This window comes from Mirounga angustirostris, unplaced genomic scaffold (genome assembly GCF_029215605.1).
Source record: "Mirounga angustirostris isolate CCGP_5_RB_7025 unplaced genomic scaffold, mMirAng1.0.hap1 SCAF_15, whole genome shotgun sequence".
NCBI lineage: Eukaryota > Metazoa > Chordata > Mammalia > Carnivora > Phocidae > Mirounga > Mirounga angustirostris.
The window spans coordinates 70,363,619-70,381,342 of NW_026991723.1; the positions used below are offsets into that span (position 1 = coordinate 70,363,619).

At 40.8% G+C, this 17,724-nt stretch overlaps 1 protein-coding gene across 2 annotated transcripts in view; it reads right to left on the reverse strand.

Annotated features, from left to right (window-relative positions):
- Positions 1-17,724, reverse strand: part of CTNNAL1 (catenin alpha like 1) — a 66,575-nt gene that overhangs the window by 30,726 nt on the left and 18,125 nt on the right. For both annotated transcript variants that reach the window (XM_064579413.1, XM_045882864.3), the window contains exons 3-6: positions 7,941-8,128; positions 6,165-6,284; positions 3,431-3,520; positions 2,242-2,412 (exon numbers count right to left, since the gene is read on the reverse strand). In XM_064579413.1, coding sequence (XP_064435483.1) covers positions 2,242-2,412; positions 3,431-3,520; positions 6,165-6,284; positions 7,941-8,128 — 569 coding nt within the window. The remainder of the gene's footprint in view (positions 1-2,241; positions 2,413-3,430; positions 3,521-6,164; positions 6,285-7,940; positions 8,129-17,724) is intronic.

The following is a 17,724-nucleotide window of genomic DNA, read 5'->3' on the forward strand; positions in this document are numbered from 1 at the left end:
CGCGGTGATGACCAAGACTGTGCTCACACTGAATGTGCTGGTAAGAATAGCTTACATTTGTTTAGCACTTTAAAGTCCTTTCACAAACATAGTCTCAAGTTAATCCTTACATCTGACCCATTTTCACAGGACCCACGAAAATACCAAGATTTGGGAAGGTCAAGAGGCCATAGTCGGGGCCTGCTTCCCCTCCTCCTCTTGGCCCAAGGTGTCTCAGGTAACCACCCCATCCTAGGTAGATGGCTTTTTTTTTTTTTTTAAGCTAGGAAAGAACATGGATAAAAGTGAGGTATGGAATTGACAAGGAGCATCTGAGAATTTAGAATTTAAACAGAATTACAACATAAAAATCAATCATGTTGACCATACACCATTTATGTTAAGGTTTTTGATTCTCCCCTTTGAAAGAACATACACATGCTTTTAAACAGCAGCTGAGGGGCGCCTGGGTGGCTCAGTTGGTTAAGCATCTGCCTTCGGCTCAGGTCATGGTCCCAGGGCCCTGGGATCGAGTCCCGCATCCGGCTCCCTGCTCAGTGGTGAGCCTGCTTCTCCCTCTCCCTCTACCTGCAGCTCCCTCTGCTTGTGCTCTCTCTCTCTCTCTCTCTGACAAATAAATAGTTTTTAAAAAATGTTTTTAAAAATAAAATTAAAAAACAGCAACTGAGTAGAGTTGTTTTTTCAAAAGCCATTCATTTATATGGTTTCCTAAGATTCGTCCACATATTCACAGTACCGAGCACAGTAAAGCATCCCGTCTCCATCTACAGATTATACTCTCCACCAGGAAAAATGGTAAGATGCCAAAAAGATACCCACTGATGGTGAGACGGAGTCTATCCGTAAAAGCTCCGCCCTGCAGACCGCGGCTGGTGAAGGGTCAGCAGCTAGCCCGGCTGCAGCAGCCTCAGGCACAGCTCCGCCCCAAGGTAACCTGGGGTTACCCAAGGGTAGCAGCAAGAAGCAAAAGACTTGGCTCTCGTCCTATTTGTTTCCCTAATTATCCTTTAACCCTTGAGAAGACATCTCCCCCTCGGCCTTTATAAAAAGAGGGGATTAGTAAAATAAGCTCTAAGATCCCTCAGGCAATACAAACTCTAAAACCATGACTGGTCTTTGTAGCTTCTTTCCCCTCAGAAAGAGAGTTAGGGCAGGACCAGCAGCATACAGGCAAACCCACAGGCATCAACTGAAAGGTCACGGACTTTGGGATTAGCGAGTCCTGGTTCTAAAGAAGGGTTCTACCACTTACTAGCCTTCCTCCTCAAAAACACAATGATAATAGTACCCACCTAAAAGGGAAGTTAGTGATTAAATTAGATAATATTCAGGAAGACAACAGCCCCTAAAAATAACTGTTCTTTCCATGACTTTCTTTCATCCCATGTTCCTACCTAAGTAGGAATTAAAAAGACGGAAGGAATGCCATCTTCACTGCAGCCCTTAGCCTATAGATAACTTCCAAGGGCCTCAGTCTTCCCAGCTGTTAAATGAGGGCTTGTACGAGATGATTTCCTAGGGCCCTCCTCAATCAGACCCAGAGAGCACCTTCACCAGCTCTCTGACTTCCCATGAGAAGTTCTGCCCGAAAATGGGGGGGATTCTGAGTCAGACTGCCTGGTTTCAAATCCTAACTCTGGCACTTTCTTGCTGGCAAATTACTTAATCTCTATTTCTCAGTCTCCCCAACAGTACAGTAGCAATAGTTCTTATAGGATTTTACAGGTACATACATTTAAAGCATTCGGAACAGGGTTGGCACAGAGTAAATGCTCAATAATACATGTTAGCATGTATTAGTGTTCATTCCAGATTTTAATTAACATGAATACTATTACTATTATTAAAGTCTCAAAATATCCACCCTAGAGCTCAGGGAAGAGTAGGGATTCCAGCAGAAACCATTTGCTGTCTGTCACCAGCCACAGACGGATAGCACAGCACTGCTCAAAAGACTGGGCAGGGAACACCTTTCTAAACAGAGGACAGGAGGCTTCTGCTGAACCATGCAGTGACACAGGGCCCGGGAGCTACCATAACCCCAGACCAACGTTCTCCATACAAACTACACTAAACCAAATGTTACCGAATATTAAGTTTATACAGAGTGACACTGTGTTAAAGAAAAATCTCTGCTTTTGTGAAGCATCTATCCTAAAATATTATACCAGAACATGGATACTACCTCTAAAGATGTTCCTCTGATATGGAAAGAAAAAAATACATTCTCTCTAGTCTTACCTTGAATTCTTTAATTCCAGTAAAAATACTGACAGATGAAATGTCAGTCTCTCCACTTGGTTTGCAGTCAGTCACGATTTCAATCACCTTATCTAATGCCACTTTCATTCGGTCAAATACTCCCTCTTTGTTTTTATGGGCTGATTCGCAGTTGGGATGCCTGAGACATGTCTTCAAAACAATTGAAAATTTTTATTTTCAGATTGGGCCCATACCATAATACACAAAATCTTACAGAGAACATATCATGCTAATAAAAATGGTTCTTTACCAAAATCTCCTGGGTCCCTGGCTCACCCAGCTGCTTCTCCTCACTAAAAGTGGAAGCAGGATGAGTAAAAAGCGATAGCAAGGTTAAGTGAAAAAGGCAGAATGCAAAACTGTATCTTTATACCTCAATAAGTTCACTTAAAATTTGGGGGGGAACTATCTTCATCACGATTAAAACTATTTTAAAATGTTGCCTTCCCTGTGCAAAACCTAAAAAAGAACGAGGACGAGCACACATGAACACATGTTCTATGACAGTGGATATATCTTTGACTTTTTAAGAATGATGTGAATGAAAGCTGCTCAGGGGGCCTCCATGTGAACAGAGCCTTGCAAGCCGGCCCCAGGGAGCTGTTGTGGTGGCCTCACTAACCCAGCCTAGAGTAAATCCTGCGAGCAGACAAGGCAATTCTAAATAAACTGCTCACGAGCTGTTGACTAGTTTTTTCTTGAATTGTACCGAGTTGCTGGCCAGCTGCTGTTTGGAATCACCAGCGCTCGACTGACAATTTTGTTAATAGTAGAATAAGGAACCAGACATACGAATTTACAGAATAAACAAACCAAAGGCTGGATTAATACTCCACTGTTACTTAACAGATTCTAACTTGCCTCGCTTTTTCGACAGTACATGTGTTGGCTCCCCGACGAGCCTGGCAAACCCTGTGGGCAGTGACCGTGTGTGACAGGCCCCGACTCCCGGCACCTCACACGCCACCTTGCGCTCGGCTGCTCACGGAGCGCTGACTCGCGGACTGACTGCCGTCTGGAACCGGGGAAGGAAGTGAGCCTTCTTGCTAAAGGATAACTGAGATCTGACTGCTGTAGCCTATGCTCCAAGTTATCACTTCGACCTTTTTAAAAATGTAAACCATATAAAGTAGATGCATTTAAGCAGGTAAAACAAAAGGGTCCCTACCTTTGAGGCTGTGAGAAGCATCATTGTACACTTTTCAAGAACGGCCCTGGCTGCTGCCATTTTTGCCTTTTTCTTCTCGTCTTTCAGATCCTAAAAAAGAAATAAAACCACTGAGCGGTCTAGGATCCTGCAAACAATTTCATGAAAAAAATCATTTACACAACAAGAATCAATTAAGTAACATTGTTTAAAAAGTGACAAAGTGAAGAAAACCAGGAGAAAGTTTGATAAAATGTCACTGCTTTGATCTAAATCCATCAACACACTGTGGAAAGAAGCAGGTGCCCTTACTGAGGGTGGCAGAGCCAGGGACTGAGGGCCTGAGACGGAGCAGTGGGAGGCCTCGCGGCTCACACGCTGGTTGCCTGCACACCTGACATTCTTGTGCCCACGTGGATATACCTCACTCCCGACCCGAAACAACCGTCCTATGCTTTACTCCGTTAAGAGTGACCTAGTTTGGGCGCCTGGGTGGCTCAGTTGGTTAAGCAACTGCCTTCGGCTCAGGTCATGATCCTGGAGTCCTGGGATCAAGTCCCGCATGGGCTCCCTGCTCAGCAGGGAGTCTGCTTCTCCCTCTGACCTTCCCCCCTCTCATGTGCTCTCTCTCTCTCTCTCATTCTCTCTCAAATAAATAAAAAAAAAATCTTTAAAAAAAAAAAAAGAGTGACCTAGTTATCGAGCAGTTATGGGTTATTATTTCCTTCAGATTAGATACTTAGAAGTCAACTCTTTCAGAGACCATGTCTGGTTAAACTTAACCAATATGCTGCTCTGAAACAGTCTTTTTTTTTTTTTTTTTTTTTTAAGATTTTATTCATTTATTTGACAGAGAGAGAGACAGCAAGAGCAGGAACAAAAGCAGGGGGAGCGGGAGAGGGAGAAGCAGGCTTCCCGGTGAGCAGGGATCCCGATGTGGGCCTTGATCCCAGGACCCCGGGATCATGACCTGAGCAGAAGGCAGCCGCTTAACGACTGAGCCACCCAGGCACCACTGCTCTGAAACAATCTGAAGATGTTTCTCGGGTCTATCATTTTCTCCAACTAGATTATGAAATCTGGAGCAGGCACCATGCTTTGAATTATTTTCTTTTAATTTCTCTTCATAGAGCCCTTGATAAGGATGTGTGCTATTATAGAAAGTACCTAAACAGTGTGATTAAATCTAGAACCAAATACTCTTATAATAATTTGGTCATGGCTATCTAAATCAGAGGTCAGCAGCCATTTTCAACAGAAGGCCAGATAATAAATTTTTCAGGCTTTCTGGGTCAGAGTCCGAAACAACTACTTAATTCTGCCATTGCAGTGTGAAAGCCACCCTGAGACAATCCATAAACAAACTAACATGGCTGTGTCCCAACAAAACTTTACTTATGGACACTGAAATTTGAATTACACAAAATTTTCACCTGTCACATTAGTCAGTCTTTCCATTTGTGGGTTGTAGGCCATACAAGATACCATCTATTGTACGGTGATAACAAATGAGCGAAAAAGAGGGCATTTCAATCTGTTAGAGAGGTCTAGTCCCCAGGACAAAAAGAGGCCTCCATAAAACCCAGATGGTCCAAGAAGCACTAGGTGAAGCATACAAACCAGCCTGCCACTTTCCAGGCCAATACCCCTCTTCCAGCTCCAGCTACAACCAGGAAAGTTCACATCCAACATGATGATACTCTATGGGACTACACCAAAACATCTCAAGAGGTCCCTTATTATATATCTAACCTGCTGACAAGATGAACTAATGCATGAATACCCCAACAAAGAAAAGTCAACTCTAAATATAATATGGTCTTCCACCTCCCTAAATTTGGGGGGCTTACAGTCTAAATTGAGGAACAGACCTATAAAACACTAATATCACAGTGTAGGTTAAAAACTACAGGCTCCAAAATCAGACATAACGAAGTTCAACCTGCTAGATGAGTGACCTTGGGAAAGTTTATTATCCTCTCAGGTTCTATCTCCTCAGGTGTAAAACAGTAATAATACCTGTCTTACAGGAATGTTTTCAAAATTAATGAGATCATGTGTATCAAGTACCTAACACATAGCTAATGCAGATAAATAATGGCTTGACTTATTACTACTGAGAAAACTGACAGAAATAGATAACAGCAGAATAATACATAACACATTACAAAAACAGAAACAGAATAAAATACTAACAGAATATATATGATGACTCAATTTATTTGCCTGAGCCCTGGTAGAAGAGTCAAATGTATTTTCCTAAAAGAGGAAGTATTAGATCTGAGCCCTGAAGGCAAATATGACCTTTCCTAGTATGTGTGGTAAGAACATATTTAACTGGGGCGCCTGGGTGGCTCAGTTGGTTGGGCAACTGCCTTCGGCTCAGGTCGTGATCCTGGAGTCCTGGGATCGAGCCCCACATCGGGCTCCCTGCTGAGCAGGGAGTCTGCTTCTCCCTCTGACCGTCCCCCATCTCATGCTCTCTCTATCTCATTCTCTCCCTCAAATAAATAAATAAAATCTTTAAAAAAAAAAAAAAAAAACATATTTAACTATTACATGTATGCAAAAAAAAAAAAAAAAGTCACGGAAATTTATTTACTTTATCCTAGCTCCTTTATGAAAGGCTTTCAACACCAAGGTTATAAATTTAATAAGCAAATAAACCAACCCAGACAATCACAAAGATCACACCTCCATCCAAATGAAAAAGTATGCATGTATTTGAAAATGTTTAAATGTGGTAAACACATACATTTTGTCTATCTCCAGTTAGATGTGCAAACTCCACCATTTCATTTCCAAATTGACTGAATATTTGGACAAACTCTTGAAAGCTATTCACCTTCTCTAGTCTTTCCATAGTTGCAAGAACCTGCAAAACAGAGAATATTTGATTGTCAGGTGTAGACATGAAAGAGACTGAGATGTCAAGTCTGAAGAGAAAGGAAAAAGGAGAAACTCTGAATTCTAGGGGAGGGCTGAGAAGGAGTCGTCACAGGGGAAGACAGGGAAGGAGGAGCCCAGAGAAGTAGAAGCACATCCAAAGGTTAGAATCATCTAGGGAATGATTTGTTTTTATGATGGGGAGACCTGAGCTTACTTGAAAATTAAAAGGAAAAAGAGTACAAGAAACACCTTGATATACAGGAGGAGATCATTTATGTAGCGAAGTCCGGAGAAGGTGGACATGTGCAGGACAGAGGTAATCCTATCTTCAGAGAGCTAGGGAGACAGGGAGGATCAAGGTAATACACAGAAGCCTTAAGGTTCACTTTGGGGAACCCCATTCTTCCCAAGAAAGTGGAAGGAAGGTCACCTGCACAGTGAGGAGTGGAGAGGAAGGTGTGGTGCTGTGAGAGCAGGAAAACAGTATGGATCAGTCAGGAATTGTCTGTGTTGAACAAATTAACTGCCAGAGGCTTTGGGTAGCCAGGGGCAAAAAAAAAAAGTGAGAAACCAATTGTAGAGCCCACAGACAATGTTAGGTGTTTTCTTGATATTAAAAGTAAAGTAAATAGATGTGAAATATATTTTCAAATACTTTTCTCTTGAAATAATAGTACTGGATTAGCTTTCGTCAGACCAAGATAGGTAAAGAAAACACAGATATCCTGTGTTTACTTTTGAAAATGAGGATATGATGGCTGTTTGGCACGTTAACCTGCGCTGGCAGCTCAGGAAGTCCAGGCGACTAGCACAGATAAGGCAGATTGCTACCGCTGAGCAGAAACTCCGTCTTTCAAAGAGATAGGGTTTTTTTTCCTATCACTCCAGCACTGCCCGATCCACCTCTCCAATTTCTTTTTTGCTTGAAACTCACATTCTTTAGTTCACTCAACAACCATCAGGTAGTGCTGTCCTCAAACCTGATTGAGACAATCCCTTTCCTGGCAGACTGCCCTCCTCCTTGCCTAGAGAATTATCCAGGGAAAGAAGTGACTGTCCATGCCCTGGCTTTGCTGGATGATGGGGGAGCACGACCATTATCTGAGCAACTGGAAAGAGTTCTAGACGGGAGAGTTTAAATTTATTCTGCAAGCTTTATGATTATTCATAACCTCTAGGGATGTTGCATAAAGAAATTTCTTGTAGTGTTGGTAACTGCAATTTCAGATGACTGAATTTTTTTAAGCTTATAAATTATTATCCTCTGACTCTGAAAAAAAAAAAAAAAAGGTCCTGAGGAATTTGGTATTTTTATCAACTAGGTTTCTACTACATACACTGTCATGGTTCTTGGTTTTTCTTCCCAAATTTGTACACATGAAAAGCTTTCACGAATAAACCTCAACAAGTAGATAACGATTTTCTGAGAAGAAATATTATTTACATCTAAATGTTTAGACCCAGTACACACATTGTTTAGGAATTATAGGTACAGAAGAAATACCACTTTTAAACTACAGACAACTGGAGGTAAAACAATTAAAATTGATAAGCATTGCCAAATTACCTGTAATTAACCTAAAAAACAACCTTTGAACAACCCCAAAAGACACAAGTATAGAAACACGAGAAAGACAAATACCTTATTTCTTGATGTTATTATCTGCTTAATGACTACTCGGTCTGCCAGCAACAACACTTTTGTCACTGAAGAAAGAAGTAATCTTGCAGCCTTTATAACTCCTGTTTTATCTGTAAAAATTGTGATCTGGCCATCAGATTCTGGATGATTCAAGCTGCTTATATCTGTAAGTGCTGCAATTGTTTCTCCTAACAAGAAAGGCAAGGGTGAAAAGTTAAATTGGGAATAAGATGCACTTAAATTAAAATCCAGACTTTACTCTTGAAGGGAATGTGCTCAAGTGGGTAGACACTTGGCTTTGGAGTCTCATTTCAGGAAGAAGAAACAGCTTCTCCTTGATGAGCACAAGGATTATCATATGAGGCTCTCTAATGACAAAATAATGGCATATTCTTAAGAACTTTGAGAAATTTGTAGCCTTCACCAAGTTTGCAAAATATTTTAATTTTTCTTCTAGTGATATGGCAAACTACATGATCTAAAAAAGCCTTCTTCTCTGTAAGACCAAATAAGAGAAATCCCAAGGGCCAATAACCAAAGAAGAATCTAAAGTAGGGCAGTAAGCAGTTGCCAAGGCTTTGGCCAGGGGTGAGGGGATAGAAAAGTACTGGGGCGGGGGTGGTAGTCACTGCCCATCTCCACAGCCTGAAGAGGCTAGGGTTCTTAAGAACACCCATGAAAAGAAGACAAAGCTTTGGGCCTCTTGAGAGGCATCCTCAGTAATAAGGGGGCCTAGAAAAATCATCCATAGGCAAAGGGAAATAATATGCAAGTTTATCTGTTGGGCAGCCTGGGCTCCGGGTGGGAAAAAAACAAAAGTACCTCTCCTGAGAACTTAAGACACAGGCTGACTCTGAGGCTTGCTGTTTGAATGTATACTTCTTATGATGCCCAGCATAAACCATTCTACAAATGAACGCCCAACCCTCTAGAACAAGTCTCTTCTTCACTATCAAAATGTTGCTAGCAAAATGCTTTGATTTCTGTAATAGCAATTATCTATCAGTAAAACAATACAAATATTTGTTCTCCTTAAAAATGAAGCCAGGCTGTAATTTTTTCCAAACTTTACTGTTTAACTTAACAAGATTTAAAAAATAAACTTTCCATCATCTTGCAATGTTCAAGGTAATTTTTTACATCCTATATAAACCTTAGTGCATGGATTGATTTTCTCACAAAAGCCCCCTTGTCAATACTATTATATATACCCAATAAGGTATCAGCCCATAGGCTAAGGATCTTGAGTAAAAGTACCTGAATTTTAATGGACAGGTCACAAGGTGTGACATAATGAAATCAAGATTTAGGGTCAGTCTGGAGAAAGGAGAGACTCAAAGTCAGGGTATTACTCAGGCAGCATTTCATTTGTGGGTATGAAGCAGTAAGGATCTTGCAAGGACGGTAGCTACAGGAACATAAAAAAGATGATTTGGGAGATACCAGAGAAAGAAAATATAAAATTGGTACCTGAGCAGTGATAAGAAAAAGAGAAATGAAAAAAATGGCTTCGAGGTTGTGAACCTAAATTACTTTTTAAAAAAACATCAGAAAGGCACAGAAAGGGAAATGATAAATTTACTTTCAGACAACAGGAATTTGAAACAACACAGGAAAACCCAAAAGACAAGCCTGTAGATATGGATTGGTTACCTATCATGACAACAGCTGAAACTCTACTAATAGAGGAAGTCTGTGGCAGCCAGCCTCCAAGATGGCTCCCAGTGATTCCCACCTCCTGGAATTTACTACATCCTTGTGTTGTCTCCTCCCACATCATACTAGGGTTGGTACAGCAGAAGTGATGGTATGTCACTTCCAAGATAGGTTTTTAAAGACACTAAGGTAGCCATCTTGGTTGTTCTCTCTCTCTTTCTGTCTAAGGAAAGCCAGCTACCATGTTGTAAGCAGCCATTCTTACAAAGAGGCATAGATGAGAAACTCAGGCCTCTGCCCAAAAGCCAACAAAGAAGTGAAGCCTGCCAACAACCAACAGAGGGAACTGGAAAGCAGATCCTGCAGTCCAGTCAACCTTCAGATAACTACAGGCCCAGCAGACACCTTGAGTGCAACCTTGGGAGAGAGACACTGACCCAGACCCCACTGGCTAAGCCACTCCCTGATTTCTGACCCTCAGAAACTATGGGCAGTAATAAATGTTTGTGGTTTTAAGTTGCTAGGTTTGGGTTAATTTGTTACACAGCAATAGGTTACTATACAGTTTATATAGCAAAATATACAGAGGAAAAAAAGGTTAGCATTAAACCTTCATAAGCACAGAAAGGGGCAGGAGGAAAAGTATCAGTTTGCAATAGCTTTGAGGATAAAAATGTTTCCTCTCTGCCTCTGGAAAATGTTACTTTTTCCTACAGCTCTCAATCCTCAAAGATACTACATATGAGCCTGCCCATATGGCATTATGTAACTTTTCCTTTTTCTGACTAAACCCAGGCATTAAACTCGTAACTATGTGGGATGGTAACATTTGGTTAGCTCCACTAACATGGTCAAATTCTTCCTTAACATTACAAAAATTGTTCCAAGTGTAGACTGTTCAGAAATTAGCTCCCTGAAAAAGTCACAATGCTGTCCTTTTAGCTTCATGGTTGCCATTTTTAACTTGTATATGTAATTAGTGTTGTGTCTTAATGTGAAAATCTAAAGTCAGTCTATTATAGATATTTATTGAGCTCCCATAAAAAATATGCGACAAGTAAAAATGTTGAAAGGGGGCACAAATTGGGTGGAGTCAACATTACAAAATTCTAGTTACCAAGTAAGTCATGGGGATGCGATATATAGCTTGGCAACCATAGTTAATACTGTATTGCATATATTTTATTTTTTTAATTTTTTAATTTATTTTTTTAATTTTAAAATTTTTTTAAAGATTTTATTTATTTGACAGAGAGAGATAGTGAGAGCAGGAACACAAGCAGCGGGGAGTGGGAGAGGGAGAAGCAGGCTTCCCGCTGAGCAGAGAGCCCAATGTGGGGCTCGATCCCAGGACCCTGGGATCATGACCCAAGCCAAAGGCAGATGCTTAACGACTGAGCCATTCAGGCACCCTGCATATTTTTTTAAATATTGCATATTTTTAAGAGAGTAAATCTTAAAAGTTCTCACTACACACACAAAATTTTTAACTATGTTTGGTGACAGATGTTAACTAGACTTACTTTGGTGATCATTTTACAATATAGTTGACCCTTCAACAATGTGGGTTTGAATGCTGTGGGTCCACTTACATGCAGATTTTTTTCAATAAACACAGGATAGTACTGCAAATGTATTTTCTCTTCCTTATGATTTTTAAAAAATATTTTATTTATTTATTTATTTGTCAGAGAAAGAACACAAGCCAGGGGGAGCGGCAGGCAGATGGAGAAGCAGGTTCCCCACTGAGCAAGGAGCCGGATGTGGGACTCTATCCCAAGACCCTGGAATCATGACCCGAGCCAAAAGCAGACGATTAACCGACTAAGCCACTCAGGCGTCCCCCTTATAATTTTCTTAATAACATTTTCTTTTCTCTAGCTTACTTTATTGTAAGAATACAGTATACAATACATATAACATACAAAACATGTATTAATCAACCATTTGTTATTGGTAAGACTTCTGGTCAACAGTAAGCTATTAGGAGTTAAGTTTTTGAGGAGTCAGAAGTTATACATGGATTTTCAACTACACAGAGGTTGGTGCCCCTAACCCCTGTGTTTTTCAAGGGTCAACTGTACATCCAAATATCAAATCATTGTGTTGTACAGCCGAAACTAACATAACATTATATGCCAATTATACCTCAATTTAACAAAATGTAAAAACACAATGCAAGCAGTCAACAGAAGAGGGGCCCCTGGCTGGCTCAGTGGGTAGAGCGTGTGACTCTTGATCTCAGGGTTGTAAGTTTGAGCCCCACATTGGGTGCAGAGATTACTTAAAAATAAAATCTTTAAGAAAAAGAAAAAAGAAGTCACCAGAGGAAAGAAAAGTAAAAAAAAATAATAACAATTATAATGATAATACTTATTGAGTCCTTTTATGTGCCAAATGCATACATGCATTATATCAAAACACTTCTATAAACACTAACATTACCCCATTTTATTGATGAGAAAACTGAGGTTTTAAAAAGTTTAATAGCTTGCCCAATATCACACTGCTATCAAGTGAAGAGTTGGGACTGAAATCCAGGCAGTCTGACTCCAAAATCCTAGTTCCTTATCACTACTTTACATTATTTCCCTCAAATAAATATTAAATTGTCCAAAGGAGAAACTGATTACTATGGGCTGAGTGGGCTAGAAACATTTCAGGAGTGATTCAAGTTAAGTCTGAAATTTGTACATGTTAAGAGAAAATAAGGCTTCCATACTACACAACTCCAGGAGGCGCCATTCTCATTCTCTTACCAGAGTGACAGAAGAGGTAGTTCTCAAGAGGGGGAAGGGCACTTCAAAAAGAGACAACAGGTGGAGCCCATGACAACAGATGGCTTCCAAGTGCCACAGTCTACAGGAGTGTGAGTCGGTGGACCACGTCCTCTTTTCTCACCCTATACTGATCACAGTGACATCCTACAAAGCCCATAAGGTGAGTAGGACTCAGCTTGCCCTTTCATTCAAAAACCCCTACTCTTGCTTTAATTAAGGGCTACTATAAAAAAACAATAATATGTAGAACATCTCTACATTTTCTGTTAAATTGTCCATTGCATTATGTAATGTCTGTTGTATAAGCGCCCACACAGTAATTTAGTGCCAGGAAAGAAGTTGCTCTCCACTTGACAAGCTGGTTTGTTTCCTTTCAACAAACAATGAGAATTATATAACCCTTTCTTTCCCACATTTGTGTCTTGCCTTCCAGGAAGTACAAAGATAAATTTCATGCTTAATTAGAGTAACAATGTTGGCCAAAGTTTCCAGTATATTTATTTTCATCTGCCATTGCAATGGACTTATTAAACATGTATCTTTTATTGTAAGCTATTTCAAATCCTCTTTAAAATGTAGGCAAGGGGCGCCTGGGTGGCTCAGTCGTTAAGCGTCTGCCTTCAGCTCAGGTCATGATCCCAGGGTCCTGGGACTGAGCCCCGCATCGGGCTCCTTGCTCCGCGGGAAGCCTGCTTCTCCCTCTCCCACTCCCCCTGCTTGTGTTCCCTCTCTTTACTGTGTCTCTGTCAAATAAATAAAAAATCTTTAAAAAAATAAAATGTAGGCAAAATATAAATTATGAATAGAATAAGGCCATCCTTCCTTCCCCACTTAAAATCTATTCACTAGCACAGTGAATAGCTACAAACTCGAGTCAACTCAGAATCCTCCCTGCTTTTAACCAATAATGAAGTCCTATCTATTTAACCACCTTAATGAATATTTCAGGTATTTTCCCTGTTATTATCCCTAAGGCATTGCCTTGGCTTAGCCTGGTTTACTGTAAAAGTTTCCACATTAATCTCCCTGCCTTTATCCTCAACTCTCTCTAATCAACCCTCATTTGTTCATTTCTTCCATCCTACCAGAAAGATTTCTAACGCAAAACTATGTCTCTTATCTGGCTGAAAATTCCTCAACCTGTCATCTATAGAGTAATACCTAAAGTCACTCATATAACACACAGGACTATGTATGATCTGGTTGGTCCCTCTGTATTTACTTGGCTTTATCTCACTTAGGATGATCCTCCAAACACACCTGCTCTTCCCTCAGGGTTGCCCATCTCAGTAAATGGCACCACCATTTCCCTAGCTGTTCATACTCTAAACCTTGGAGTTATCCATGGCTCCTCTTTCTGTCACATCCCACATCCAAACTATCAGTAAATCGCATCAGCTCTACCTTGATAATACAACCAAATGCAACTGATTTTCACCACCTCAAATGTGATGACCTGATCTAAGTCGCCATCATTCATCAACTGGACCCCTGCAACAACCTTCTAATTGGTCTCTGATTTCACCCTCATGCCTCCTAATATCTACTCTCCGTATAGAAACCACCAGTGACCTTTTTAAAATATGAGATTATACCCAACTTTTACATCAACATGGATGGGACTGGAGGAGATTATGCTAAGTGAAATAAGTCAAGCAGAGAAAGTCAATTATATGGTTTCACTTATTTGTGGAATATAAGGAATAGCATGGAGGACATTAGGAGAAGGAAGGGAAAAAGCGGGGGGGGGAATTGAAGGGAGAGATGAACCATGAGAGACTATGGACTCTGAGAAACAAACAGGGCTTTAGAGGGGAGTGGGAGGGGGGATCAGTTAGCCCGGTGATGGGTATTAATTAAGGAGGGCACATACTGCATGGAGCACTGGGTGTTATACGAAAACAATGGATCGTGGATCACCACATCAAAAACCAATGATGTATTGTATGGTGACTAACATAACATAATAAAATTAAAAAAAAAAATTAGAGAAATACAAAGTAAAACAAGAATAAGATTTGTGTTGGGGTGTCTGGCTGGCTCAGTTGGAAAAGCATTCGACTCTTGATCTCAGAGTCATGAGTTCAAGCCCCACATTGGGTGCAAAGGTTTCTTAAATAAATAAATAAATCTAAAAAAAAGAGTAAGATTGTGTCACATCTGTCATGTTGGCAAAAAATTTAAATCTGATAACGCCAGGTTTGGTGAGGATGTGGGGAAACAGGAACACTGCCACCTTGGTACAACCTTTAAGGAGAACAGTTTGACAATATCAAGTAAAATTGAAGTTGTACATCCCTATGAACTTAGTTAAGTCCACTTCTACCTACATACCCCAGAGCTACAGTTCTCAAAGTGTGACCCATGGACCTGTGGGGGACCCTGAGACCCTTTTAAGGGGTCCATGGCAACTGTTCTCATAATATCAAGAAGTTATTTGCCTTTTGCACTATGTTGCTATTTGCACTAAGAGTGCAAAATCAGTGGTGGGTTGTGGTAGGCTGAATAATGGCCCCCAAAGATACCCAGGTCCTAATCCCTTGGAACCTGTGAATGTTATATGGCTTGAAGGACTTTGCTGACTTGATGAAGTTAAAGATCTTGAGATGGAGAGATTACTCTGGATCATCTGCATGGGCCCTAAATGTAACCACAACTGTCCTTGTAAGAAGGAAACTATCTCATGAGGAGTCTGACTCCATTTTCTGATGTTCAACTGCTAACACCTTTTAAGCTTGACCCCTTTTCTTCCCCCTTCTGCCCTACATTTAAGCCAGTTGATAAGAAAGGCTGGGCGCTCCCTCCTTTGCCACTGGTTGGAGATTCAAACCACATAAGGTCCTGCCTACGTGCAGGAACTCTCACCCCGGCCCCCATCGCCTAACCACTATAAAAAATTCATTAAAAAAAAAAAATAGGCATCTAAATCGGCAAAGAAGAAGTCAAACTCTCACTCTTTGCAGATGATATGATACTTTATGTGGAAAACCCCAAAGACTCCACCCCAAAACTGCTAGAACTCATATAGGAATTCAGTAAAATGGCAGGATATAAAATCAATGCACAGAAGTCAGTGGCATTCCTATACACCAACAACAAGACAAAAGAAAGAGAAATTAAGGAGTCGATCCCATTTACAATTGCACCCAAAACCATAAGATACCTAGGAATAAATCTAACCAAAGAGGCAAAGGATCTGTACTCAGAAAACTATAAAATACTCATGAAAGAAATTGAGGAAGACACAAAGAAATGGAAAAACGTTCCATGCTCATGGATTGGAAGAACAAATATTGTGAAGATGTCAATGCTACCTAGAGCAATCTACACATTCAATGCAATCCCCATCAAAATGTCATCCACTGTTTTCAAGGAAATGGAACAAATAATCCTAAAATTTGTATGGAACCAGAAAAGACTCCGCATAGCCAGAGGAATGTTGAAAAAGAAAAGCAAAGCTGGCGGCATCACAATGCCGGACTTCCAGCTCTATTACAAAGCTGTCATCATCAAGACAGTATGGTACTGGCATAAAAACAGACACATAGATCAGTGGAACAGAATAGAGAGCCCAGAAATGGACCCTCAACTCTATGGTCAACTCATCTTTGACAAAGCAGGAAAGAATGTCCAATGGAAAAAAGACAGTCTCTTCAACAAATGGTGTTGGGAAAATTGGATAGCCACATGCAGAAGAATGAAACTGGACCATTTCCTTACACCACACACAAAAATAGACTCCAAATGGTTGAAAGACCTCAATGTGAGACAGGAGTCCATCAGAATCCTTAAGGAGAACACAGGCAGCAACCTCGTCGACCTCAGCCGCAGCAATTTCTTCCTAGAAACATCACCAAAGGCAAGGGAAGCAAGGGCAAAAATGAACTATTGGGACTTCATCAAGATAAAAAGCTTTTGCAAAGCAAAGGAAACAGTCAACAAAACCAAACGACAACCAACAGAATGGGAGAAGATATTTGCAAATGACATATCAGATAAAGGGGTAGTATCCAAAATCTATAAAGAACTCATCAAACTCAACACCCAAAGAACAAAGAATCCAATCAAGAAATGGGCAGAAGACATGAACAGACATTTTTCCAAAGAAGACATCCAAATGGCCAACAGACACATGAAAAAGTGCTCAATATCGCTCGGCATCAGGGAAATCCAAATCAAAACCTCAATGAGATACCACCTCACACCAGTCAGAATGGCTAAAATTAACAAGTCAGGAAATGACAGATGTTGGGGTGGGGTTGCGGAGAAAGGGGAACCCTCCTATACTGTTGGTGGGAATGCAAGCTGGTGCAGCCACTCCGGAAAACAGTGTGGATGTTCTTCAAAAAGTTGAAACTAGAGCTACCATATGATCCAGCAATTGCACTACTGGGTATTTACCCCAAAGATACAAAAGTAGGGATCCGAAAGGGTACATGCACCCCGATGTTTATAGCAGCAATGTCCACAATAGCCAAACTGTGGAAAGAGCCAAGATGTCCATCGACAGATGAATGGATACTGGACAGATGTGGTATATATATATACAATGGAATATTATGCAGCCATCAAAAGGAATGAGATCTTGCCATTTGCAACGACGTGGATGGAACTAGAGGGTATTATGCTGAGCGAAATAAGTCAAACAGAGAAAGACATGTATCATATGACCTCACTGATAGGAGGAATTGTTAATCTCAGGAAACAAACTGAGGGTTGCTGGAGTGGGGGGTGGGGTGGGAGGGATGGGGTGACTGGGTGATGGACACTGGGGAGGGTATGTGCTCTGGTGAGCGCTGTGAATTGTGCAGGACTGTTGAATCACAGATCTGTACCTCTGAAACAAATAATGCAATATATGTTAAGAAAAGAAAAAAAGAAGAAGGTAGCAGGAGGGGAAGAATGAAGGGGGGGAAATCAGAGGGGTAGACGAACCATGAGACGATGGACTCTGAGAAACAAACTGATGGTTCTAGAGGGGAAGGGGATGGGAGGATGGGTTAGCCTGGTGATGGGTATTGAGGAGGGAACGTTCTGCATGGAGCACTGGGTGTTATGCACAAACAATGAATCATGGAACCCTACATCTAAAACTAATGATGTAATGTATGGGGATTAACATAACAATAAAAAATTAAAAAAATAAATAAATAAATAAAAATAATAAAATATAAGATTATGTCACCACCCCGCAAAAAACCTTCCACCAGGCCCCCTATCATACTTAGAACACAGTCCAAAGCTCCTGTCTTTGCCCTTCTAGAAGCCTATACCTGTTCTCACTCTCCTCCTTGCCAGAAGTACCATTGTACCAGATATTCATTCATGTAGCTGGTGCCCTCATTGGA